Here is a 26704-nt window from a genome sequence, read left to right on the forward strand (position 1 = left end):
CCGCCGGGGTTGGCAGGTTTGCTAATTTTTCGTTCCGGAGGCTTTTCCGGGAGTTCCGGACCTCCTAAAAATATTTCAGGACCAGTTCTGTGATCCTCGTAATTTTCCGGACGTTTCAAGTACCATATTGGCATACTTTCGGTGAATTTTCTGAATGGCCTCCGGTCCGGCCGGACTGTTTGCAGTCCGGGAAAACTGGCTCTTTGAGCCTCAAAATTTGGTATTCACACCTATGCTTCGGCCTCTCTCTCTTTCTTTTTTATTGTTTTTGTTTCTTTAATTTTTGTTAAGTTATAATGTCCTTATAATCTAATAGGTTATGTGCAAGTCACATGACTTTCTAACTTCTCCTTACTCCTTAATGTTTTGCTTATTCATGTTTTTACCCATACTTGTTATCATAACTTTCTTTTATACTAATCAAGTCCATAGTCCTCCACTAACACTTAATTAATCTCGTTTAGGCCTTAGTTACACATCTTAGATAATTTAACACCAAGTCATTAATTACTTAATCAAAACACTAATTGAGGTGCTTCTCGTACTAGCTTCTCATTACTATAACTTGAGCACATTTAATCTTCTTCTAATTAATCTCCATAATCATTTTCTGCTTTCATTAACTTATGATTTTGTGATTAACAATCTCTTACTAGCATATTAAGGCAATTTTAATCAACTTAATCATCAAAATAGACATAATTCTCCATAACAATCTCACTATTTCCACTTAACTTAACTCATTCATAAACACCATATATAGGTTACTAAGAGGCTTTAAAGAACACACACATACGTGTACACCTTCTGAGTCTAAGACATAGTGTTAAGCTTTCTGGGTTCAGAGCTTATTCATATTAATGCATTTGCATATTCACATTATTATCATATGCTTATGTGCATGGTCATGCTTAGGCATATCATTGCCCAATATTGTAAATGTATATATATATATATATATATATATATATATATATATATACATTCATGTTACACGTATCATGTTCATAAATACAGATATATGATCATAATATGGTGTTTCAGGTTCAAGATGTTATACATAGTATGCAATGCAATGGTAATGGTGAAACTATAAAAGAGAGCACGAGACGAAACAGTCACTTTGGCTCCTTTGATCATCGATTTCACAAAGTAAAAAATAAATTATTGAACTATGGAGAAAGGTATAGTGGCTAGTGAAGCTAAATATTGCCGACGCAGACAAAGATAGCTATGAGCTTGGATGATAATGAGGCTTTTGTCAATATGAAGAGAAGAAGTTTTGATTTTTTCTTTTTCGGTTGGCAGCTAAGGTTATTCTTTGAGGAAGAAAAGAGAAGAGATAAAAGAGAGGGAGTGTGATTGGGATTTGAGAGATAAAAAAGAGAAGAGATAAAATAACAATAACAATAATAATTGGACTTTAAGAATATAAGCCTAGCAGGCAAATTTAGGATTTATCTCTAGTTGCTTATCAAATTAACTAGAAACAATTTTCTCACCTTCTACTTCTTTTTCTCTTATTTTATTTTTGTTATTTAAATTAGAAAGTTTGTGATCATCTTAGAATCCCCAAGAATAACTATAATGAATACTCCATAATTTAATTTAATTTAATTATTTTTAGGAAAAAGAGTGGTATAGTGAAGAAGGAAAGGGTGAGTAGGTGGAGGTATGATTATGTTTTCATCATCAGAGCCGATAGATTTACCTTTGATTTTTGAATTTTGGGAAAGTATGGCTTCATTGTCGGTGCAGATGGTGTTTAGGGTTGTTTCCATAAAATTTTGTTGTGTTTGTAGATTAGATAGGTTCCTCTCTACCTCCTTTCATCGTCACTCCATTTTGGTTTTTGTGATGGGCAAAAGGATAGGTCGAACCAACCTGATAGAGTAAAGAATAGAGTTCTAATGGAAATAATAAAAAATAAGATCTGGAATAAAAAAAAAGGCCTTGGAAGCTACCAATTAATTGAAATAAAGAAAAAAATATCAACTAAATAAGAAACAAAGGATAAATGATTGAAGATATAAAACAACCAAAAGAATACTCCCGACGCCAAAACAATCTTAAAATTACTGATCAAAAGATACTCATCACAACCTCATACTCACTTCTAAATACAACGAGGTTTCCTAACTAAATTCTGCCACGTAATCATCCTTTTGTTGTAACTCTTCCTTGCCCTCCAACTTTGGACCTTCTAGAATACATTATGAATGGTCTGGGCTTGGTAGCTTCCCTATCAAAAATACCAAGAATATTAACGAGATTCTTTGCCATCATATTAATATACTACAAGATGCCCAAAGAGATGGGATTCAAGGTGCCAAACGAGATGGGATTATGAGATGGTTATAATTATGCTATATAAATTGTTATTGATGGTTAGTTATATGTTTGAATTTTTTGCCAAAACAATTATATATATACACAACGAAACATGTTTATTAAATGATTAAAGTGGATTTTAGATAAATGATGAATATATATATATATATAATATTGACAACTATTTTATTAATTAGCTATAATCATAATAATGCAAATATATAATCATGGTTTTAGTTCAAGAGAAAAATTATAAATAATATTTAATATTATATAAAATAATAATTGATTTTGGTGAATGCATTACCGTTTGGTCATAATAATAAATTATTCCTTCTGTCCTATAAAAATTATCCACTATTTCATTTTGAGATGTCTATTGTCCACTTTTATTTATAGTATATATTTAAAGCTTTTTTTTCTATTTTACCCTTCAATAAATCCACTTTTACACATATTTACATTTAGTTACATCTTATGTGAATAAAAGTGGAAAAGAGAAACACATGAATTATTTTATATTAATTGCATTTTTTTTAAAATTTGTAAAAAAAAAAAATGGGAATCTTCTTCGGACAGGGAGAACTATAAATAATAAGATAAGAGCAATCATAAGGTGCAAAAACGTTATGAAAAAACTAATTTTTTTTTGAAACTTTATGAAAAATCTAATTGAACACAAAACTCGATTTTGCTGTTATTTTTTTCTTTAACAATAAGTTGAGAGGCAAATTGGACTTATCTTTAAAATATATATATATAATATTTTACTATTATTTTATAATTTCACTTGAGCGAAATAACAACCAGTTGAGTTTCCATTTTCTTCTCTCCTCTTTTCACAATCAAATCCATATCTCTCGATCTACTCCTTTCGAGGCACAATTCCTACAATTTGTCCTGTCTATCTCTCCACTAGATCTCTTGCTCTCTCTATACGTTTTCGTTGGAGTTCATAATAACGTACTTACACAACTTGGTAATGGTATACATTATATAAAGTATGAAAAGGAAACGGTGAAATCGATGATTATGGAATGGAAGTGCTTCTTCATGTGAAATATTGTTGTTATTGTTGGTGGTGGTTTGCTGGAGGCGAGGGACAGGATATTCCTTTGATGTTAGAGCTATGGCGGACTCATATAAGGGAATGTCTTCTGATAACATAAAAGGACTCGTCTTGGCATTGTCTTCTAGCTTCTTTATTGGTGCAAGTTTTATTGTCAAGAAAAAGGGTTTGCAGAAAGCTGGTTCCTCTGGTCTTAGGGCAGGTAAAATGCTTTCTTTATTATTATTATTATTATTTTGTCATCTGGATTTGGTTTTGGCTGAGAAGTGAATTCAATCAGTAGGCTGTTTTGGAGATTTTCATTCAATTGTCAATTTCATCTTTTATCTTTTATGGATGTGGATTTTGGAATTCTTTTGGTTGTTGGATTTTTACCATTAAGATGGGTAGTAAGTGTACTTTTTTTTTTCCCTTTTGGATATATAAAATTTTCCTATAGTTATCTGATAAATGTGAAATGGTTTGACATTTGGTGGTTTATTAGAATCTGAGGTGTATGTTCATGGGTTTTCTCTCAATTGCGAGTTTCCATTTCTAAGTAGAAGGGAGATTATGATGTTTCATTGTTGTATATAATTGTTAGGCTAGGCATTGTTATTCCTTGAGATTAGCTGAGGAACGGATCTGTTCTTGGCTCAGACTGGGCATGGGCGAAACTTTGGTGGGTCAGCTGTAAGTTCTTTTGTATGCTGATTTGCATAACTCCAATGAAATGTTCACAACAAATTGAGAGTTTGAGGAACAGAATTGTATTGTATTCTTAATATCTTAATAGTCTAACTCTTGTGATGAAATGTTATCTCTTGGTAATGCAATTGCATAATGTTTCTGTTTATGATAATGAAGTGATCTGGCTATACTGTATCTAAGTTTATTGATTTTGTTGCAGGTGCTGGAGGTTATTCTTACCTCTATGAGCCACTTTGGTGGATTGGCATGATTACAAGTAAGTTCGTATGATTTTTTATCCCCTCAGATGTTTGTCATTCTTCTTATTTGAGACTTACCCTACAGAAAATTAATCTAACATTGAAAATAGATGTCAAAAATGGAACAGGTGCTGTGATCCTGAAATTTACATGGAATTTGACTTCTATGCATGTGACTTCTGAAAACTTGATTGTTTCTTGGCTTTTCGATAAACTTCTCTCCATTAAAGTGGTTGGTAGCCAACTTAACAGTCCTGTGCTTCGGCAACTGATGTTCCATTTTTTGATTCCTCCACTTTCTTCTTTCTATTAGATCAATGCTTTTTTCTTTCTTGTACTGCTACAAAGTCTCTGTTCTGATTATTTTTACTTTTCTTTTGTTTCATATTTGGGAACATTCTTTCATGTTTTATCATCTGCCTCTCAACTACATGGTATTAATTTATTAAGAACAAGAACCTTAAGAAAATGATTTTATATACACTTTATAGCTGCTCTGACCTTCATGCTTGTCATGACATAAGAACATGACTCACTGTTGACCATTTTTTTTTTTTACATAAATCCTATGTGCTCCCCAGAACCTACCCCCTCAAGGAAAAGATGATGATGTTTGGTTGTCCTATGTTGTTTTGTCTTTTTCCCATCCTGGAGTTAGGGTGGTGGGATGGTGTGTTATTTGAGATGCACGAATTTTATTTAAACTTGTGAGGTCTGTGTAATGTGTTTTGATTTCTTTACAGCTTTCAGTAAATGGTACGACGTACTTCCTTAATACACCAAACCATGGAAAATTACTATGATGTCACACTTTTTGGTGTTGGACATGTTTTAGAGACCAAAACTTTTTGGAGAATTTAAAAATGTTTACCATTGAACTCTTTGAAAAAAAATTGAGACACCTACACTGTGTCTGTGTGTTATAAATGAATTCAATATGTGGAATTCATTTGTAAATGAATTCTATCTAGAATTCATCTATAAATGAATTTTTCTTGCTTAGAATAAATTCAAAATTGAAAATTCATTTGCTTTAATTTCTTTTAATACTCTTGACGTAATAGTTTTAGAAGAATGGATAGTTTTTGTCATTAAACTTTGGATTGTTTAAGTTTGTGGAATTAATTTGGAAATCCCATCTTTTTTGTAGAACTTGGTTTACTTATATTCAAATCCATAGAATTGAATTCATAGAACTGAATCCTCATTTTTTTTTTCATACCAAACATGAAAATTTGGATTTATAAATGAATTCCACAAAATTTTGTGAAATTCATTTATTCCAAACTGGGGGTTAGGCAGATTTATTAATGTGATACAGGCAAGAGGAAACCTAAGAAAATTCAAGTCTAAATGCTCAAAATTCTTTGGATTATGCAGTGCTTATTTCATGCATTACAAGCAGTCTTTAGTCTTTTTGATGGATTCTTAGAAGTATGTTGAATGAGCTGCCAATCTAGCATTGAGGACTATATTTGTGGCCTGCTGAAAGAAGATGGCTTGAGGTCTATGGGTCTTATTTATGAGTTCTTTGCTAGAAATCATATTCTTATGCAATATTTTCTTATTTTACGCCCTGTGCTTTTATAAAACGGCACTTTCATGTATCATATTATGTTTCTTCTCCGTTTCTATATTGCTGCTGCATATTATATAAATTTTGAACTGAACAAAATCAAGTCAAGTAGCATAATAGTTAGATATTTTAATTCCAAAAAAAAAGATAAATTGCCATGCCTTTTTTCTAGTGGCTTTCTAACTGGATTAGGTTCATGTAACTTATCAAGTCAACTGGATTAGTGTCTTTTTTCACTATCCTTTTGAAGTTTTGCCATTCAATTCAATATTTTCTTTCTTTAGTTTTGTTGTCCTTTCTTTATTTTGATTACATAAATGAGTGCATATATTATCTCTGTGCATAACTGCATGTATACATTTATATAGACTTTAAGTTTATTAGTATCAAGCCTATTCAAACCTTTTGCACATTCTAACACAAATAATTGTCGTTATGGCAGTGATTGTGGGGGAAATTGCTAACTTTGCAGCTTATGCATTTGCGCCAGCTATTCTAGTCACTCCTCTAGGTGCACTTAGCATCATTATCAGGCAAGAAAAGATTTCAGGATGACTATGATATCTCAGTTATCTGATTTTAGGCTCAATCTATTTTAGAAAGAAACTTAAATCTAGCAAACTTTTTCCAAGAAAACCTTTTTTGTGAAAATATTTTCTGAAGAACTCATTTTTTGTTTTTTGATTACAATAAATTAGTTAGAAAGAATTAAAAAATAAATTTATTAACAAGTAAAATTTTTAGGGTTTAGTGTCATAAAACTTCATATATCTTTGTTTGAATTTATTGTTAAATAAGAGTAAGAATCCCTCTAAAAATGGTAGTTTTGGCGGTCACCAGATTATGATGATCACCAATGATTGATGTTGGTTGGTGGTGACTGGTAATTATGACTACCGGTGATGAATTGATTAATGGATGTGTTTTTATGTGTTTTTCTTCATTATTATACGTTCATTAAAATTTGGAAAAATGTTCTCTCTTAATAAGTAGAAGTATTTTCCTTAAATATTGCCTATTTTTTCTTTAATCAGAAAATTATTTTCTGTTGGGTAATTTTTCTAGTTCCCCAAACATCATAAACTCCAGAAAATGTTCTACAATTCTCTGGTAAAATGTTTTCCGTGAAATGAATGGAGTCTTAGTGGTAGCTTTCAAATTCTCTTGCAGTGCTGCCCTAGCACATCTTATCTTGCGTGAGAGGTTACACATTTTTGGGATTCTTGGTTGCGTTCTATGTGTTGTGGGTTCAACAACAATTGTGTTACATGCTCCTCAAGAACGTGAAATTCAGTCAGTTAAGGAGGTGTGGGACCTTGCAACAGAGCCAGGTATACATCTCTTCTATCCATGATAGATCCTTGATATTTTGAAATCTTGTCCGTTTTCATTTTTATCTTCCTTGTTAATTATAATCTTTAAGAATTGTAATTCTAGATATTTGGCCATTTGCAGCTTTTCTATTTTATGCTACTTGTGTTATAGCAGCAGTTTTCATCATCATTGTCCATATTATACCCCATTATGGGCAGACTCATGTTATGGTCTATATAGCAGTTTGTTCACTTGTGGGTTCGCTATCAGTATGTGCCAATTTCTTGAATCTGATTTCCTATTAATCTGTTTATGCTCACACATATTCATGCATATTCTGTCGTTAACATAATTTTCCATGTGCACTCTGACAGGTAATGAGTGTCAAAGCTTTGGGGATTGCTCTGAAGCTAACATTTTCAGGAATGAATCAATTAGTATACCCCCAAACATGGGCCTTTACTTTGTTTGTGGCTACTTGTGTGATCACTCAGATGAACTATCTAAACAAGGTATTGCTTTTCTTAGGTGTTCTTTCAGTCCCCTGTAATTTTGGGGGATTAACCTCTTGCATTGACCACATGCTGACTGGGATAATTTTAAATGCACCAAATTATTTGACTAGTGTGCTTGAAAAACCATGAGAATGATTGATCTGTGAGAAAGCCTGAAATCAGGGTTAAACAGCATTTCATTCACTTTAGCATATGAGTTCACTCATTGAGATAATTAGGCATATGTCTCACACTGCTAAACAGTAATTTAACAAAGGATAGATCTGGAAGTCCAGGAAGTTAAGTTTAGCTCTCAAGATTTATCATGATGAGCCCTTGAACTTCCTGTAGGCAAGAGTCTGCAGGATTTCGGTAACTTCAAAACCGCAATAATAATCCTGATGATACTTGAGAAAATAACCACTTTTTAGCTTAAAGAAAAAAGTAGAATCTTTCGTTTGACACATTAAGCAGCTTGTTTTGAGTTAGGTGCTGAAAATATAAAATATTATCAAATGCACCCAGGAGCCAACTTATGAAGATTTTAGATTTTGTGTGCTTAATTTGGGGAAGAAGCTCACTCCAAAGTCTTTTTTCCCCTCTATATATACAGGAAAATTTTCATGTATGTGGTTTTCTTGAAAGCGCAAAATTGATGGATGCAATGGTGAAAGCCTCCAACTTGCATCCACAAGCTTCAAATTTGAATACCGAGTGAAGTTATGTACCATAAACAGAGATATTTTCAAATGCAGAAGTACCCAAATGATTCAAATTGCCTCTAAATTTTATGTTTCGAGAAACCAATGTGGATTGTGGTTTTGACGGTTTTTACATGAAACTTACATTATATTCTCTTAATTGCAGGCTCTTGATACATTCAACACAGCTGTTGTGTCGCCCATATACTATGTGATGTTTACATCCTTGACTATTTTGGCCAGTGTAATCATGTTTAAGGTAATCATTTGGCCAATAATATTTGTTTTTCTTCTTGGTTCATTCTCTCCTCCCTCTCTCTCTCTCTCTCTCTCTTCTTTTGACCTTAAGTTCAATGTTGCCTTAACCAAGTGCTTATCTCCTAAAACTATTCCCTGTCTCAATTCTATACAGCTGTTATTTGATGGTGACACTAAGTTTTCTTCTACAATAAGACATTTAAACATAGGTGCCCGGTAGTGTTAAGTTAATAGGACAATTTAGTTAATCGTGCATGCAAAAGAAAGAGGTGTCCTTCACTGTGTCCAGCAGTGATGACCTTATTTCTCACTTTAGCTTTTTTAGGTCATAATTTTATAATTGATGGTAGTTACTAAACTATACTATGACCATTCCAAGTCCAGAAAGTTTAATGCTAATTCAGTTGGAGTTGACTACATATTCCTTTTTGTTCTATTCCTACAAATTACATTTTGTGGCTACAAATTTCTTGAATTACATGTCTAACCTGCATGTGCAGAGGATTGAATCTATTGAGTTATATTTGATAAATACAAAAGTAAATAAACAAATTTTTGTTCGTGTTTATTTTGATAGAATTCATCTGTACACTTAACGTGATTCAAGTGAATCACATGGCATTATCGCATGATACAGCTCTTTAGAATGCTTTGTTGATGATCTTTTATTTTGAAACCATTATTGCTTCAACCTTTGGTTGTCTTTTGAGAAATTGGGTTTTGTGTTATTAAAAGATTCCCTTTGATTCTGTGTCATTATATTGCCTCCAAATTTTGAGGGCTTTAATATTTTTTCCTTTAGAAGATTGATATATTTTTTCTCTATTGACATCAGTAGTTCTTAACTAGGTCTTGTTTTCACTTGACACTTAAATATGGCTTTTTCCTGTTTGCTTGAGTCTGGGTTGAGTTGGTTGGCCAAAATTTGAAAATTTTCTAGAACAGGAGCTGTGGTCAACGATCAGCATGTTTGCCATGTTGGGCTTTGCTAACAAGCAAATATGTTCTATGCTTATGCAGTAATTATAGAAGGGCTGAAAAACTTTTTAAGTAGACAAAGGAAGTTAGTCTTATTGCTGTTTAGACTTCGATATGCCAATGGGCTTTGCTCAAGTGACAAGGTGAGGTGTGATTGTGATAGGTCACCAACTTGACTCTTTTGACAATGTGTCTATGCTTAATTTATGTATTTGCAAATTACACATAAATCTCGAACTCCTAGGCTTACTGGTGATTCCAGAATTAATGATTTACTCATTTCTTGCTTGAAATTGTCTATCCTCATTTTCAAATGTCTGTTAATTAAGAATTTCGATTTGGAATTTTTTATCAGTTTGAAATACTCTCTCCTTCACACACAATATATGAGAAAGGGTTTCTGCATGCAGAAAAGAGAATATTTGTTTGTGGAAGACTAAATTTCTTATATTTTGAGTGTCTACTTGTCAGTCATTAATATTTCCTTAGAAGCTGAAAACTAATATATAGTACTTCTACTGATTTTTGTAACTAAATTTCATCATTTAAAATTGTGTTTGTTTTTTATCGTAATTAAATGTTTTCTTTTTCCAATTCAGGACTGGGATCGACAAAACCCAACTCAAATTGTTACGGAAATATGTGGATTTGTGACCATCCTGTCTGGAACTTTTCTCCTTCATAAAACGAAGGACATGGTTGAGGGTTAGTATTCAAGGCTTTTTCTGTGATGTTTGGTTGTTTTCTTGCAGTTCCTTAAGAGTATCCATGTGAACAACAAATTGAGCTTCGTCCGCAGGTTCATCACAATCTCTACCACTGCGCCTTTCCAAGCATGCAGAAGAGAATCCATATGAACCTGAAGGAATCCCTCTTCGACGTCAAGAATCCCTGCGACAGGCGTAGTTGTCTGATTCATCGTTCAAGATTTTGCATGTGTTCTGGGGGAGTGTGGGACTCGCAGCCATCGACTTGTGTGTTACAAGTACATTGAGCTGGTCCTTTATGTTCATTCAGATGACGGAGATGGCAAGAATTCTTCTCAGAAGAATTCTTCTCAGATAGAAAATGAAATGAGCACTTTTCGGCTTCTGCCACATAATGTTCAACTCCCCATCTTGCCTACTGGCAAAAGCCTCTCACCCCCTCTCTTGGGGACTTGTAATTTTGTTTACATTATTCAATATAATGTATCTTAGCTTCAGTTTTACAAAGAAATGCAGAATTTTCTGGATATTCTTATGATTGATTGGAGAAGTGAGGGGTGATATGCTACAACACTTCGGAGGAAAAATTATGATTGCCAGTCTTAACAAAAATAGTGAAATTACTATTTAGTACCCAAAGGTTAGTTTAATTAACAAACATGCCCCAGGTTAGTCTAATTAACAAGCCTGTCTGCTCCTTTTGAAATATGAATTACATAATCTCACATTTGTTTTTCTTAACGAAATAAATCTTTGTTCAGAATATGTGCTTATAGTAAAAATATGAAAATGCTTTTCATGATAAGAAAAGAATAATAAAATTTTAAATTAATTTCTGATTTGGTTTTTTTAAAAAACTTGTCTATTCAAATTCAAAATTAATTATATATGAGAATTAAAAATAATATATTTTATTTTGGATGAATTGAATTATTTCAAAAATATAAATAAGTTAATTTTATATTTTTTAATAATATAAACTATATTTTAGATGGAATATTATTTATATATTAAAAACTAATTAAAATGAAATGTTAAATAATTTTTAATAATGCAAAAATGAATTTATCATTAATTATGTCAACAATGTTATAAAATAATAGAAAAATAGGGAGAGAAGTAAAAAGAAAATAGGGAGAATAGGGAGAGATACGAGATTATATTTATTATTGATTAGAAGTCATATATATATATAGTTACATAAGTGGAACCTTAATAGATAGTTCTACACAAATCAGGAAGATAGAGTTCGCAATAATTAAGAATATAGATTTCTAGCTTATATATGGCATCCACTTATTTCATAACACTCCTCCTTGGATGTCCATTCTTCAAAGAATATGCCTTGTTAAAATCTTACTAAGAAAAAATCCCGTGGGATCTTAGTGAAGAAAAAAGAGTACATTATTCTTTTCTTAAATACACGTTGAAATACTGCTTCATTAAAAACCTTTAACAGGAAAATCCAGTGGAAAAAAAAAGCCTTGGTTAAAGGGAAAAATAATATAATGCGCATTTACTCTCCCTTGTATTAGTTATAATATAACTCATATATATCATGTCATGGAGATGTCAAAATACGTATAACTATATTCAATTTCTTCATATTCAAGAAGAACTATATCTTGCAAATAAAATTTATAAAAATGCTTATATCTAGTCATATGATTAGCAAGAAACATTAGCGTCTTTATTACACTAAGATATGATACTTTATGGCCAATAAGTTCTTCATAATTTTCTCAAAGTTGAAAAATAATCATTTTCTTATCAAGTGATCTCATAGCATTTAGAATCCACATAATATCATTTTAATAACTTAGTCATATGTGTGGATTCATAGATAAAATTTCATTTATGAATTGCTCGATCTTCAAGCCAAGACAAAATTTTATATTTCTAATGTTTTTCATCTCAAACTCTTTCTTTTAGGAATTTATAATCTTTGAAAGTTCTTCAGGAGTTCCAATAAATATTTATGATCAAATAATGACAAATTTATATTCAAATATCTCTATAAAAATTCATGAACATAAAACAATATTATTAAAATATCCTTTCAACAGATATTCACTAATCAAGAGATCACCTTACTCATGATAGTATATAAAGCAAATATTAAAAATATGAAAGTATGTGACGCTCAACAAAAGAATATTATAAATACAATATAATTATAAAATAATTTAATATTTTCTCAGCCATAAATATCATTAAGGCGATTATAATGTATGTATTGAGATTTCTTTATTCTATATAGAAATCTTGAATATATTTCTCAGGATCTTGATTTGCTTGTTTGAAGCATTTTTTTCAATATTTCATGGTTATCATTATCTAAAAATCCATATAGAACTCTATAATATTAGTTGGATTTTCATATAGATTTCTACATCAAGTTAGCGTATAAATAGGCAGTCACTAATTCATTAGACACCTTTCGAATTTTCATAAATTGCCAGATTAATCAAATATCAAATTATAATTGCATCCACCATATGAGGGTGTTTTTCCTCATAATAAATGCTAGTTCTTTGCAGAAGACATGTGCAATAAGTTTATTTTATATCTCATGACCTCATTTCAATTTCGCATAAATACATATTTGTATTCTAGTGGCTTGACATCTCTTGATGTTCATACTAAAATTTCAAAATTTACTTTTCAAGTAAATTAAATGCCAATGCGTCGTTCTATTTTGGCCAATCAATTTTATGTTTATATTCTCCAATAGACTATATGCTCAAGATCCTTATCATTTTTCACAATTTCAAGTGTTATATTTACCGTCGACGTTTATTTTATATCAGTTTCATATTTGTCCTAACATGACATAATTTATAGAGATCTCATAATTGCATTGATTTTAGGTACTTGAGTTTCTTCGGGAAACTTATTAGTCATGTCTAGGATCTCTTCTATAATTTACTTTTCTAGAACTTAACCATCTTGAATATTTGCTCCTTTTCTTTTTCTAGGATTTTTATTTTTGGAACTGATTGGTCTATCATGCTTTAGGCTTACCTTAGACTCATTAGCATAGGCAGTTTGTCCTTCAGGGACTTCAATTCTAATAGGAGCAATTTACAGCTAGTATGTGAGCTTTAATTATCTCTTTTTGGATCGGTAAATATATATCTGGCAACTAATTTATAATATTTTACAAATGAATTATTTTTTAAACTTTTTTAAAATCACACTGCCTTATATGAGGATCAAATATAATAATGATATGTTTTTTTAATCAATTATGCTTCTAGTTGCTTATTTTTACCCCCTAATATCGTCATCCATAACAATTTGCAAATTTGGCCATAAAATAACTTTCTTATTTGAAAGTTCTAGAAGATAGATGTAAATCTTATTTGAAAGTTCTAGAAGATAGATGTAAATCCATACCCGACATATTTGTTCAACCTCTTTCGAATATCCATCTTAATGCATTGTAGGGGAACAATTAGAATATATGGCGCACATTTAAAAATTCCTTGATGTGTATTTGGTTCCGATCCAAAACCAATTATGAAAGAGAAAACTTATAAACTTATTGGCATGATGCGAGTAAGTGCTACTATATATAATAGCATGCTGCTCTACAAAAATAGAGAGCTTTGTTCTCATAATAATTGCCTTGCAATTAATTACAATTATTTAACAAATAATTCTACTAAATCATTATAAATAAAAGTAACAACTAGTTGCACTATAATTATTTTAATCAACACATGCCATAATCATTAAAAGCCTGATGTGTAAATTCACCATCATTCTCAAGATAAATTAGCTTAATAGCATAATCTGAAAATGTGTTTAATTAAATTCTGTGAATAATCTTGCAAACTTCAGGTTGCAAGCTAAGAATAATATTTGCAAACTTCAGGTTACAATCATGTAACTACCTTATGGATAATACATCCATATAATATCCAAATAATCCACATGATGGATGAATTGATCAATAATTTCACTTTATATATTCTAGAAAATGCGAGCAGTTCAATTTGAACTCTTAGTGATTACTCAATAATTAATTTGATTTGAGAATAAACTAAGCATGAAAAATTTATTAGATTTAAAGAAACTGCTGGTTCTTCAAGAAATATCCATATAAGGATTTAAAATTTTCTTTTCCGCATCATTATTGTCACGACCCATTTCCGTGGGCCGGACCGGCACTAGGACCTGGGTGGGCTTAAAGCCCCCGAAGCCCGTAGTAAGCCTAACTTATTTAAATTTCACATTCTATTCATAATTATGGATTCAGGCCCATTAACTTATTATACATATGCATCCAAAAATACAGTTCATATATTTAATATGGACTTTTATTATTTATTTACAACCCAACTGGAATACAATTGCGGAACTCTACCTTTACATTCACATCGTTATTTCTATCATTAACAGTCTTTTATAATAAGTGTTTCCACTCCATAGGGGTTTCCTTCCTTTCTATTACCTGGAAAAAAAAAAAGGTAGGCAGGAGTGAGCGCCAAACTCAATGAGTAGGGTTAGATAACCCTCTCACCCCACACAATCACACAAATGCTGAAATATTTTATTAGTCATCGAATAATTTTATGATCATGCAGTGTCACACAAATGACAATACAACAGCAATCACAGTTATTATCACCTTCATTTAATCACATCACGTGGAAATTAGTCAATGGCACCACCTGAATCCCCAACGAGCCGTCCTCACACATGGCTCGCCCTCTCATACATGTGCACCAGGGAGCCGATCCCCCATACGGCCAACTGGTCTAATCCTCACTGACCAGTCCTCTCATTGTTTTTCCATTCTCTCTTTTCTTTTCCATACCAACAGGAGGCAACCCGGTGGTCTCCATCCAATCTAGATCATCAAGTGCTCACAACAGGAGGTCACCCTGCGGGCTACAATCAAATCTAGATTATCAGGTGCGCAACAACAAGAAGCCATCCTGTGATTTTCCATATAATCCATATCATCAGGTGCACACGGGGGCGCCGATCTCCCATTTTCCCGGCCGACGGTCAAATTCCATATCATATCATATTCAGGATCCATATCACAGACCGTCCTCACAAACCCATGGTGGTCCACGTCATCCCAATTCCACACAAACAAGGCACAGTATATTCATAGCACAAGTAATCAAACAATTTTTAATATCAACAAACAGTGCATCATAATATGGCAATTCAACAAAATAATGCATGATAACATTTAGCCGTGAATGCATGAATGCAGGCGGATGATACTAGTTATCTAACACTACTCACAGTTCTTTATTGTCCTTTAAAAGGACTGCCTTTTTAGCCACATGCTTCCAGCTTTTGTCCTCGCATTTTGGTATTCTATAAACCTTTAAAATAAACAAGAAAATTCTAAATAAGAATTTTAATTCAAACACTTATATTTCACATTCATTTATTTATTTTGGTTACTGGTCATTTAATTCACTTGTTATATATATGCATATATATCTGAGTTCTCTCATTTATATAAATAACTATTCTAATTTATAACCTTTAGATAAAATCTCTAATTATTCGGTGAGGAATATTGTTTAATGATAATTATAATATTGTATAATATTTCTTAATACCTAAAATTTTAATCGTCACTACTTATTAAGAATATGATTAATTTAAGTCTTTATTAAGTGCTTTACTGAAAATTCGGCAGCATTTCCTTTATAAACTGTACTAACCAAATTTTACATAATCCACATGTCAACACATAGCCCATCCATCGGGCAATTCACATTAACTCATTTCGTCCGCCATAACCATCATTCATTCTTTCATTCAATTGACAGTCTATTCATCGGGCATATTCTTAATCAAATTAAATTCTCATTATAATTAATTATTCTATAACTATTTACTTACTAATAAAATTTCTAAATTTTACTTACAATATTATTAGCTAGAAATTTATATTTCAATACTGATCTTATAGTTATAATTAATATTCATGGAATATATTTAACAATATCCAATTTAATTTATTTAACTACTTAATTAAATTCATTAATTAATTATCTCGGGATTTATTCAAAAATTGCAAATTAAGCTTTAGAGTGTACCGATCAAAAATCGAATTTGATTTCCGTGATCCGCGCGAAGAGGAGAACATTCTGCCTTTGAAGTCCTCGCCGGAGCCTCGCCGGCCGGTCGACGGACCGCCGCCGCCGCCGCCGTGCACGGTGGCCGGAAAATTCAAATCTTCACCAAAATTAACAAACAATATATCATTTTATTCGTTTCGATGAGAGGATCACTAATATGTATTCAAATCAAGGTGGGTGTGAACTATTTGGCCGGAAATTGACCGGAAAGGTTCGGTGATACCCATTTTGGGTTTTCCGATGCCGGCTATTACAGTCGACGAGGAGGCCACCAAATGAAAGAGGAAGAAGAGAGGAGTCGATCAACACCTACCTCGACGCCTCAAGTCATCGGAAACGATGGGAAATCGCTGGAGAAGTTGTTGCAACGGTGCTAAATGTTTCGGTTGAGATTTCTCTCAATCCGGGCTCAAATCGCGCAAACCAAAGTTTAAATAGAACTCCTTGCGACGAGTAGATATTTTTAGAGTATCTATTTGCCAGATTTGGCTGCCGGTGGTCGGAGAACGAGAAGAAAAGGGGAGGGGATTGTTGAGAGAGGAGAGCGAGAGAGAGACCACTGAGTCTCTCTTCTCGTTTCTCTTTTCTTTCTTTTCTTTTTTTTTTTTTTTTCTTTTTTTTTTTTTTTAGAATTTTCTAATTGGTGGATGGGGTTTGGGTCGATTCAAGTCTGGTTTGGTTTAAATCATGGTTTTAGCTTGGTTTTTCAATTGATTTATGGATTTTTTATCTGATTTTCGAAAAATTAATTTGATTTTTGGGTCCGGTTCAATTTATTTGATTATTTTGTTCAGTTCCGTAATATTTTCTCAATTTATTCATAAAATATTAATAACAAAGATATTTAATTTTAGGCTGATTAATTTATATAGTAGTTACATATATATAGACACATTTTTTTTTTTTCGATTAACAATTAGTGTTCCATTTTTTTTTTTCATCGAAATTTTAAGTATTATCCAAACGAAAATTCTAAATAATATGTTTTTGGGCTTGGGCCCAATTCGTAAAACTTTAGGCTCAATTAGAATTACTCGGTCTTAACAGCCCATATTATCATAAATCTGGATTTTTGATTTAATGAAAATTCAAAAGTTTTGAAAATAAAAATTTGGGGTATTACAATTATTGATTGAGATGGTCCAAACCGATCATGCCAAATAATAAAAGTATTTAGATTTGTAAACTTTCAATTTATAATCATATTTATTTCAATCATTATCTCTATATGATATCCATTTAGATGAATATCTTTGGAATAGTGCATTATGCGTAAAATTCATTCTTCTAGGTAGTAAACATACTTTTTTGAAGACTTTAAATATTCTTTTACTACCAATGCCAAATTTGATCTAACATATTTTAGTGTACATAAGTACATAATCAAATATTCATATATATCACATTATTTGTATCACTTCTGATGGTAAAATTTATTCTTAATTATGTGGCCACCATAATTGTTAAGACCATTAATATCAATTGTGATCTTATTAATATTCTCAATGATAAGTATATCTTTTTCACTGTTTATGTTCATACCCAATATCATATATTATTGTATTCACTTTAGGGAATGCATCCAATTTAATTAGATACACATCGCTATATCCATATATATGTTATTCCATTCACTTCAGGTATTGGAGCAAAATCTAATTAGCGACCTCAATGATCTTTACTAAGATTTCTTTACTTTGCTCAATGACAAAAAATATATGAAATAAATCCAAAATATATATTAAAAACCTCTGTTTTGAATTTGTTACTTTAGGAGCATATTCGAAGCATAAATATCATTGGCAATTCTAGATGAAGGGATAATATAGCTCCAAATATAATAACAACAATATCTTAATTGTATTTAAAAAATCAATTCTCAAAATTTATACTACATGAATAATACATACTAATATAGAACAATAATAAAATAATCCATATGGATAATATATATAAATGTATAGCAACAATTATAATAGTAAAACAATAACCTTAATGCTGCAGAATTATTTTATTATGATGAAACTTTAGCAATTGTACCTTTCTTTCAAACAATTCCAAAAAAAAAAAAAAACGGATATTTAATTATCAAATATTCAATTGAGAAAAATTATTACCTTTATGCTATTTTGATTTTATTCTTAATTTTCTTCTATATCTTCAAGATCCATGGTAAATGATTCATGCCCATAACACTAAGGGCCATAGATTTAAGTTTTGTAAGGTTTGACAAGATGATAGTATTATAACAAAACAAAATAACTATAGCTGATAATAATATTATAGGATGAACTCACTAAAATAGAATATTATATAATTAATTTGTTATTGTAGTTCAATAGACATCAAATCTAAATCTCAAACATACTTAATAAAAGGAAATTAATAAATATTGTATATTATTGTTAATAATTAATTGAAATTGTATAGCAATCATAATTATAATCTATGAACAGTAATAATTATATATATTTGATCTTTTAAATATCAAAATAAATTGTTAGTATTGTTCGATACAACAAAAACAAACAATGAAAAGGAAGTAAAATCGTTGACAATCCAAAATCAACAATACATGTGAAAGTGAAAATTAACAATAATAACTTTTACACAAACAAACTGTGACAATCCTAGATCAATTTTTTTCATTTTTTTCAGAATAAAAAAAAAACCGTGACTGACGTACAAGTATCCAAGTTAATAGTTATTAATAACTGTGGGTGTTTTTAAGTATCAAAATACTACAATATACAATTAGTAATTTAATATCATAATAAATATTTATTTATGATTAATAATAATAAAATTCTCAAACGCGTTGAGAATTACCTTTCAAAGGAAAACAAATTTAAAATACTCATATCTTAATTTTGATTGTCGTAAACCACAAATTGTTCTTTCTTTAAGCGACTTGATCAAAAGAGTAATAGAACAAAAATCAAAGCGATAAGGTAAAATTGTAGTGGTAGAATGGATCGTGCTGATAACGTGTTATAAAATAATAGGGAGAGAAGTAAAGAGAAAATATGAAGAATATGGAGAGATTACGACAATATATTTATTATTGATAAGAAGCCACATGTATATATATAGTTACATAAGTGGAACTCTAATAGAAACCTATACAAATCAGGAAAACAGAGTTCACAACAATTAAAAATATAAACTTCTAGCTCATATAGGACATCCACTTATTTCATAATAAATAATTTTTTTTTTTAAATTTACTTTATAAATTATTTTGATTTTTAATTTTATTTATTAACTTTGACTTTTTTTTTTCTTCCTAACTTTTTTTTTTTTTTTTTTTTGGAAAAGGAAAACTCAAACTTCTATTAATTTGAGTGATAAATAGAGGCCAAGCATTAGGTATACCGTCCCAAACATGGTTCTTAGAATAATTATAGGAAGCTCTAAGAAGCTCTAGCTAGAGTATAAGCTCCTATGTTTGCTTGTCTCCTAACCATCTAATAGAAATATTTTGCTTTGAATAAATTTACATTGAAGTCACTTGGGATTAACTCATGGTTCAAAATTCAAAGTCCACCAACCAATCTCTCAAAGGAAAAGAGCTTCCTCATTTTGTTCATGAGAAGCACTATAAGCCACTGACTATAAATGATTTGGAACATAGCTTGATGCATGCAACTTCTATATCTAAGTAAAAACTCTAATACATGCTTAAAACTCCAAATTTACTATAAGTAACTCTTTTTGTTTATCTATTCACATGGAAAGGACGAATTAGTAATAGCCTTTGACTTGATGACGACTTGTCTAATTTCAACATACAAATTATGTGTAGTATTTGCAAATTGCAATCCCTTTCAAAGCTATATAATAGAGTCAAGGCCACTAAATTGGAAAATTGTAACCAAAACTTTAATCAAATGGAAGCAATTCCTCCTTGCAATCCGGCGGTAGATGAGATGTTCATAGTTTCCTTTTTCAAAGGCTAATTCTATTTCTATATATGTTTTGTTTTTGGAATGTACAAAGTTTTTTTGTACCGTTCATTTATACCATTTGATATTACAAATTACTAATAATATGTATAACTTCATAATTGGTACTGCAAATTTATGAAAGAATGAATATATCATAAAAAATATCATATGATCGATGATATAATTAAGTTGGTAAGGACTGTTTGGTCTTTTTATTTTCATTTATATAGATCACTAAACCCATGAAAAAAGAAAAAAAAAACATTAAGGTATGTATTAATTAAGATTATTGTATATTTTAAATTATTGAATATTTATTGTATTATTTACTTATAAAACAACTTACTTTTTTTATTACAATATGTAATAGTATTAATTTGATATATATTAATATCTAATTATTTATGAAACAAATATTTATATTATTATCTTTTTGAATAAAATATTTATATTATTATTGATATCATATTAAAGACGGTAAAATATTATGATATTAGAGATTATCTATTTTAATTTATAAGTCTTTATTTTTATATATGAAAATTATGTATTATAACTTATCTTAGTATATAGAAAATTATTTATTTATGATAATTTTTATTTTTATTGAGTCTAATATCAATTCTTATAATTTTAGGAAAATCATATCCCAAAAGCTAACTGTCGATGTCGAAGAGTTTAAGTTCATATAAACCCCACACTAAAAATTTCATACCTCTAATTTGAAATATAAAATAATTTTCATATATACCTTATCTTGCAACTAAAATCCTAACACTTTCTCTCTCTTTTATGGCAACTAGAGTTATTTTTTTCATTCTCATCATCTCATCTGAATTAATTCTAGAGTGTGTACCATCAATAGTTAAGATAGGATAGCTAGAGTCTTTATTCATTAACTAGAGGTTTCGAGTTTAAGTCATGCAATTTATCTATTATGGATCTATCTGGCAAAAAGCTGGATTAATTGGGCCAATAAACTTCGAACATTGGATATTTTTTATAAAAAAGAGTTTGCCTAAAAATAATATATTTATTTGAATTTGATGAAGATTATAAAAAATACATATAAGTGAATTTGATATAAACACTTATACAAAATAATAAAAAAACACTTATGTATTAAGTGTATTTGATACAAATTCAATTACATAAACACTTATGTGTTAAGTCTTCATTGATGGTAATCAATTTCATTTTTTCTTTACTTGTATTTGTATAATCAAAATAATAAAAAAAATTAAAAAATAAGGGAAAAAATGAAGAAAAAGCTTAAATTTAACAATTTATTTTATGTTAAGGACAGCGTGGAGGGAGGGAAAACATTTTCTTGGTAATTGGATAATATATAAGACTTTGTTCTATACATTAAATTTGATAGTTTCACCACATCTACACTTTCTATGTAAGTAGTTAAATTATTTAACAAATTATCCAATTTCAAAACAATATTCCAAATTTTAATGGGCCCACACAAGTATCCAAATCTAATCTTCCTATTTAGGAACATTAATCAAATTATGTGGGACCATAATACCCTTATTCTTCATCCAAAAACCAAACACAAAACATATGTTTTGTAGCGGTTGAACTACTAATGTCCAAAAACCATGTGCCTTAGACCAAACTTTCTATCCTTCTAATACCCAAATCTCTTATTATTTTTCAAGAACCAAGCCATGCCCACCACCACCGTTACCACCACCACGACCACTTCTGAAGACTTCAGCTTCCCTACCTTGACGGGCACGGTCCCGGCGGCCATCGACTCCCCACCTCTTTGGCAGTTATCTCCAGATTCTTGCCATAGTAAAAGCACAAAGAGAGAAAGTAATGAAGAAAGTGACCAAGAAGAATATTTTAAAGATTGTTTTCCTCTTAAAGATAAACAAATCAAGAATAATATTGGTCAAAGAAAGAGCTTTTCTTGGGTGGAAGATGAAGAAAAGATGGATATGTTATGGGAAGATTTTAATGAAGACTTAATGTTGAAGAGAAACTATAGCTGTGGGAATAGTTCAAGATTTTCAGGTTCTCATGATATGGTCAATATGGGTTGTGTTCCAATTCAATCTTTAAGACCGTCTGTTAGAAATAATGGTGCTATGATTTCTGCTCCAAGGAAGCCTAATGCTGGCTTTGAGGTTTTCATGAAAGCCCTGAAGAGGGTTTTCTTGCTTCATCAAAATCATTCCCCTCGAATCAGACGAGTCAAGAATCAATCATGATCAAGATCAAATCATGGTTATGAATATTTTTTTTTGTTTATATTTCTTGGCTTCATTCTGATGATGAAGATGATGATGGTGAAGCTTTACTCAGCGCCGTTCAATCCCAGGCTGACATGTGTCTGGGAAGGTAATATAGATATAAAAGTTCCAAACCAATTTGTACATTTACACAGAAATTGCTATTAGTATTAGTATGAAGGTGAAATTTACAGAAGCTCTACATTTCTTTTACATTGATTTGTTGGATTCTATCTAGAAGATAAGGATATTCCTCAAAGCCTGATTGATTATTTATTTTCTTTTAGAATATACAAGTTTTATATTATACCCGCACTTGCTTGCGGGTAGGTTTGATGTCTATTTAAGCAAAATTTTTTAAATAAAATAAGTATTATCTATCACATTTTTCTTATAAATTTCAGTTTCATCGTTAAAAGCTTTTCAGATTAAAATGTAATTGAAAAAATTTAGTGGTAAATAATAAAAATCTAAGAGTATTAAAATGAATAGTTACAAACATAATAGAATGATAATTTTATAGTATAGTAAATTTTTATATTTAGAGAATAGTCAAAAAAATTTTTCTTATAGTTTAGTAAATTTTATATTTAGAAAATATGTAAGAAAATAATTGAATAATAACTGAATTGAATAATTTCTAAAATAAAATATCATAAATTATAATTATGTACTCATAAAGTAAGTTTAGTCATAAATTTATATTTGAATACCTCCTGTGTATATGCAAAAGGAAAAATTTTTATTTGCATCAATACAGTGATTCCAAATGGACAAAACTAAATATTAAAGTTTGTTTAATAAAAAAATATTTATAAGATAATTTTATTTGTAAAAAAAATATTTAATTTGAAGTAATAATCTAGTTGATAAATATGTAATCAATAATTTTTTTATAGAGTTGAAATCTATACTTACTAGTTCATTTATAAATATTTAAGTTTATTTAGTTTTGAGAAACATAAATTAAATTAAAAAATAATTTAAAAAAAGAAAGATGGAAAAAAACGATTGGATATTCACTTATTTAAATGATTCTTTTTGCCGTTAAACTTTAGACATAAATCTTAAATAAATTATTAATAAATTATAGTATTTAGGACGTGAAAACTTTAGAAAGTATAGTAAAAGAAAAGATTTTAAGGCAAAATTATTAAAATGCTTGAAACATAAACTTTTTAATGCTAGTCTGTGGTAAAATAAAATAAAGAATAAAATATCATATGTGGAAGACATATGTGATAAAAATTAAAGTTAATAAACCAATTTAATTTCCAAAATTGATGTTATTTTGAATGTCCTGAACATAAAAGAAAAAATTGAGAAAAACATAGTAAATCATAATATCTCTACACGTGTAGAGAGGGTACAACTAAAATAGAATTTCACACGTGTTAAAAGAATGAAGAAACTGCAATAGCCATAGAAAAGAGTGCATGAACAGTGAAAATCACTTATAAAAAGCTAAAAGACAAAGATGGAATAGTATTAAAAGAGGATGGTTAAACTGTCAATTCACTGTTCGTAGGTTTCCATTTATATATATATATATATATATATATATAAAATATGTGAAAAGAGAATTAATTAATTTAATTATCATATATTCCACTTTGTGAGAGGCGAGCTTTCGTTCAGCCAATTCGATTCGGTAAATAAATGTTTGGTTAAAATTCAGTTCAAAAAATTAAATTTTCGGTGATTAATTAAGAGTTCTGTTGGCTCAAAGGTCAAATATTTATCTCGAAATTTTGATGATTGAAATAAAACAAATAAATTCAAATTATATTATTTGTGCTAATAATATTTTTATGCAGATTATATATGGAAGGTAATAAATAAACAAGGCAAAATCCTACAATTTCAAGGATCATGAAGACTATTGAAGACCTTAGTGGTTAGATTTTTAGGATTCATTGTAGGATAGAGAGAACATCCATATATAAGCACAAAATTAATTTCTTCTCTCTTTATCAAAAGGATTTTTCGAAAATAACTCTTTAAAAATCAAAAGATTTTTTCGTTCCTTGATTATCTTACCTAAAATGGAGGAGATCTTGTTTCAATCATTTTTAGTAATAAATATTTTAAAAAAAACTTGTTTTAGTTTTTCAAAAATTATCTTCATAAAGGTTCGAAATTCACTTACCTAAATTAAAGAGACTTTGTCTCAAACGATTTTGATAATAAGAATAAATCGAATAAGGTTTTTATGCTCTTCATTTTCGAAAACAAAACTTTTAAAGAGATTCAAAATCTTGATTTTATTCTTACCTAAACGAAAGAGATTCTATCTCAAATCGTTTTTGGTAAATATTTGTTTCAAAAAAAATATTTCTTTTATTTTCGAAAATCTTGTTGTTAAAGGAAAGTTATATTTCTCTTATTCGCTTACCAAAAAGAAAGAATATTGATTCAAAAGAATTTTTGGTAACAAAGATCTCCGTATCTTCTAAAAATAGAAATTTGAAAAAGAGATTTTACTTTCTAAAAACGGGATTATTATCTCTCTCTATAAAAGGTGTCTTTTCTTTAAAAGATGTGGGGAAAAAAGTTTTTAAGAGTGTTCGTCCATTGATCATATTTTTTATCTCTCAAGACTTATTCTCAACCTCCTTTATTTCTTTTTCATCTTAGTACTTTACGTTTTATCTTCAAAAGAGAAAAGAAATTTTATAACAACTTCTTTTGAAAAACAGTTCTGATTTCTAAAATGATTTTCTAATCTTAAAAACTGTTTTTCCTGTGCTTATATTTGCATTTTTGTCTATCTATTTAGATTCTGTAATCTTTAGTAGACAGGTTTTCGTTTGATAAGCTTTTGTATAATAGCTTAGGTAAAAAGTTATTGTAAAATAGGTTATCAAGCGACCTTCTCCGTGAAGGAGATTCTAATATCTTGATTTGAGTTTCTGTTCTCTGCCAAAAACAGAGAGGGTTGAGGTTAACTAGAACCTTTGAAAATTTAGTGGGATAAAGGATAGATCTAGGAGTTAATCTATTGCCTTGTATTATTGGTTTGTCTCTTACCCTTGAAAAGAGATAACATAGTTGAGGATCTCAAGATGAGTCTTGGGGAGTGAATGTAGGCGAGTTAGTGCCGAACCACTATAAATCACTCTGTTAATCTTTTTATTTTCTGAAGTTCTGCTTGATACTATTTTACTCACACACTTTTGTTTATATTTTAGAAATATTAAAGTTGTTAAAGGTTTTAATGTTCTAAATTGAAATAAGTTTTATCAATTACTGAACATTAGAACTCAGGACTTCTGCATAGTGAAAATACCAAGTTCTAAACTGTTCTTCTATTTTTAGTATATTTCACTATTTGGGTTTCTAATCAGTTTTCTAATCTTGATTAAAGCTATGTGAAGCAGTTCAGAATTCAATAACTGTCTCTCACATAGTCTTTTATATTTATCTAAACTTTATGAGGATGTTCTCAAAGTAATAGCCTTCCTTCATAAAGAAGTTTTAAAATTGAATAAGACATTGTGAAGCAGTTTTAATTGATAGCTGCACTTTGCAAAGTCTTTCTACTTTCTGAATAGAGCATTGTGAGAAAGGTCTAATCACAATAACTTACTCTCACTAATGCATCATTTTTCCGCTGCATCAGCATTCTGAGTTTTGTTTTTAAAGTTAAATTTTTATTTTTAGAAAACCCAATTCACCCCCTCTTGGGTTGTGCCAAACATATTCAGGACCCGCAATCTGGTATCAGAGCTTTGGCTCTTGACTTACCAAAGCTTAACAGCTTAAGAGATAAGATCCTATGGTAGCCCCACTTCCTTTTACTTCTTTAGAATGTCAATCTGTTTCTTGACTACCTTTGTTCAATGGTTCTAATTACTCTTATTGGAAAACTAGAATGGAAAATTTCATAAAATCAGTTGACATAAATTGCTGAAGGAATGTCATTACTGGTCCTCGCATTCCTATGAAATTGTAGAAAATGAGAGAGTTAGAAAATCAGAAGAAGAATATACTTATGCTGATTGGAATGATATTTCTATAAATGCAAAAGCT

General features: G+C 30.0%; 2 protein-coding genes and 1 long non-coding RNA gene across 3 annotated transcripts; 2 read left to right on the forward strand and 1 right to left on the reverse strand.

Annotated features, from left to right (window-relative positions):
* The first annotated feature begins 3104 nt into the window (after window positions 1-3104).
* LOC105632234 (putative magnesium transporter NIPA4) lies at window positions 3105-10886 on the forward strand. Its single transcript, XM_089726084.1, has 9 exons — window positions 3105-3602; window positions 4290-4346; window positions 6348-6438; window positions 7076-7236; window positions 7361-7488; window positions 7594-7731; window positions 8581-8673; window positions 10250-10355; window positions 10450-10886. The coding sequence occupies exons 1-9, from the start codon at window positions 3461-3463 to the stop codon at window positions 10554-10556; spliced, it is 1023 nt and encodes a 340-aa protein (XP_089582210.1). The 5' UTR covers window positions 3105-3460; the 3' UTR covers window positions 10557-10886.
* Window positions 10887-14643: 3757 nt separating this feature from the next.
* On the reverse strand, window positions 14644-17059 carry LOC149493730 (uncharacterized). The gene is made up of 4 exons (XR_016322424.1): window positions 16790-17059; window positions 16435-16573; window positions 15626-15708; window positions 14644-14816 (listed from the first exon to the last, which is right to left on the reverse strand). It is a non-coding gene; the product is annotated as an uncharacterized LOC149493730 (long non-coding RNA).
* A 4985-nt stretch (window positions 17060-22044) lies between these two features.
* On the forward strand, window positions 22045-22944 carry LOC110009320 (hypothetical protein). The gene has a single exon (XM_020678766.3). It carries the CDS (start codon window positions 22103-22105, stop codon window positions 22649-22651), a length of 549 nt encoding a protein of 182 aa, XP_020534425.1. The 5' UTR covers window positions 22045-22102; the 3' UTR covers window positions 22652-22944.
* The last annotated feature ends 3760 nt before the right edge of the window (window positions 22945-26704 follow it).

This window comes from Jatropha curcas, chromosome 9 (genome assembly GCF_041381405.1).
Source record: "Jatropha curcas cultivar XTBG-Jc1 chromosome 9, XTBG_Jcur_1.0, whole genome shotgun sequence".
In the NCBI taxonomy this organism is placed as follows: Eukaryota; Viridiplantae; Streptophyta; class Magnoliopsida; order Malpighiales; family Euphorbiaceae; genus Jatropha; species Jatropha curcas.

Bases quoted from the DNA above. Each gene is read 5' to 3' on its own strand.
- LOC105632234 (XM_089726084.1), top strand. From the start codon at position 3,461: ATGGCGGACTCATATAAGGGAATGTCTTCTGATAACATAAAAGGACTC. The intron at 7,732-8,580 runs GTATTGCTTTTC...TCTTAATTGCAG, and splicing joins AGATGAACTATCTAAACAAG to GCTCTTGATACATTCAACAC. The intron at 8,674-10,249 runs GTAATCATTTGG...TTTCCAATTCAG, and splicing joins CCAGTGTAATCATGTTTAAG to GACTGGGATCGACAAAACCC.
- LOC110009320 (XM_020678766.3), top strand. From the start codon at position 22,103: ATGCCCACCACCACCGTTACCACCACCACGACCACTTCTGAAGACTTC.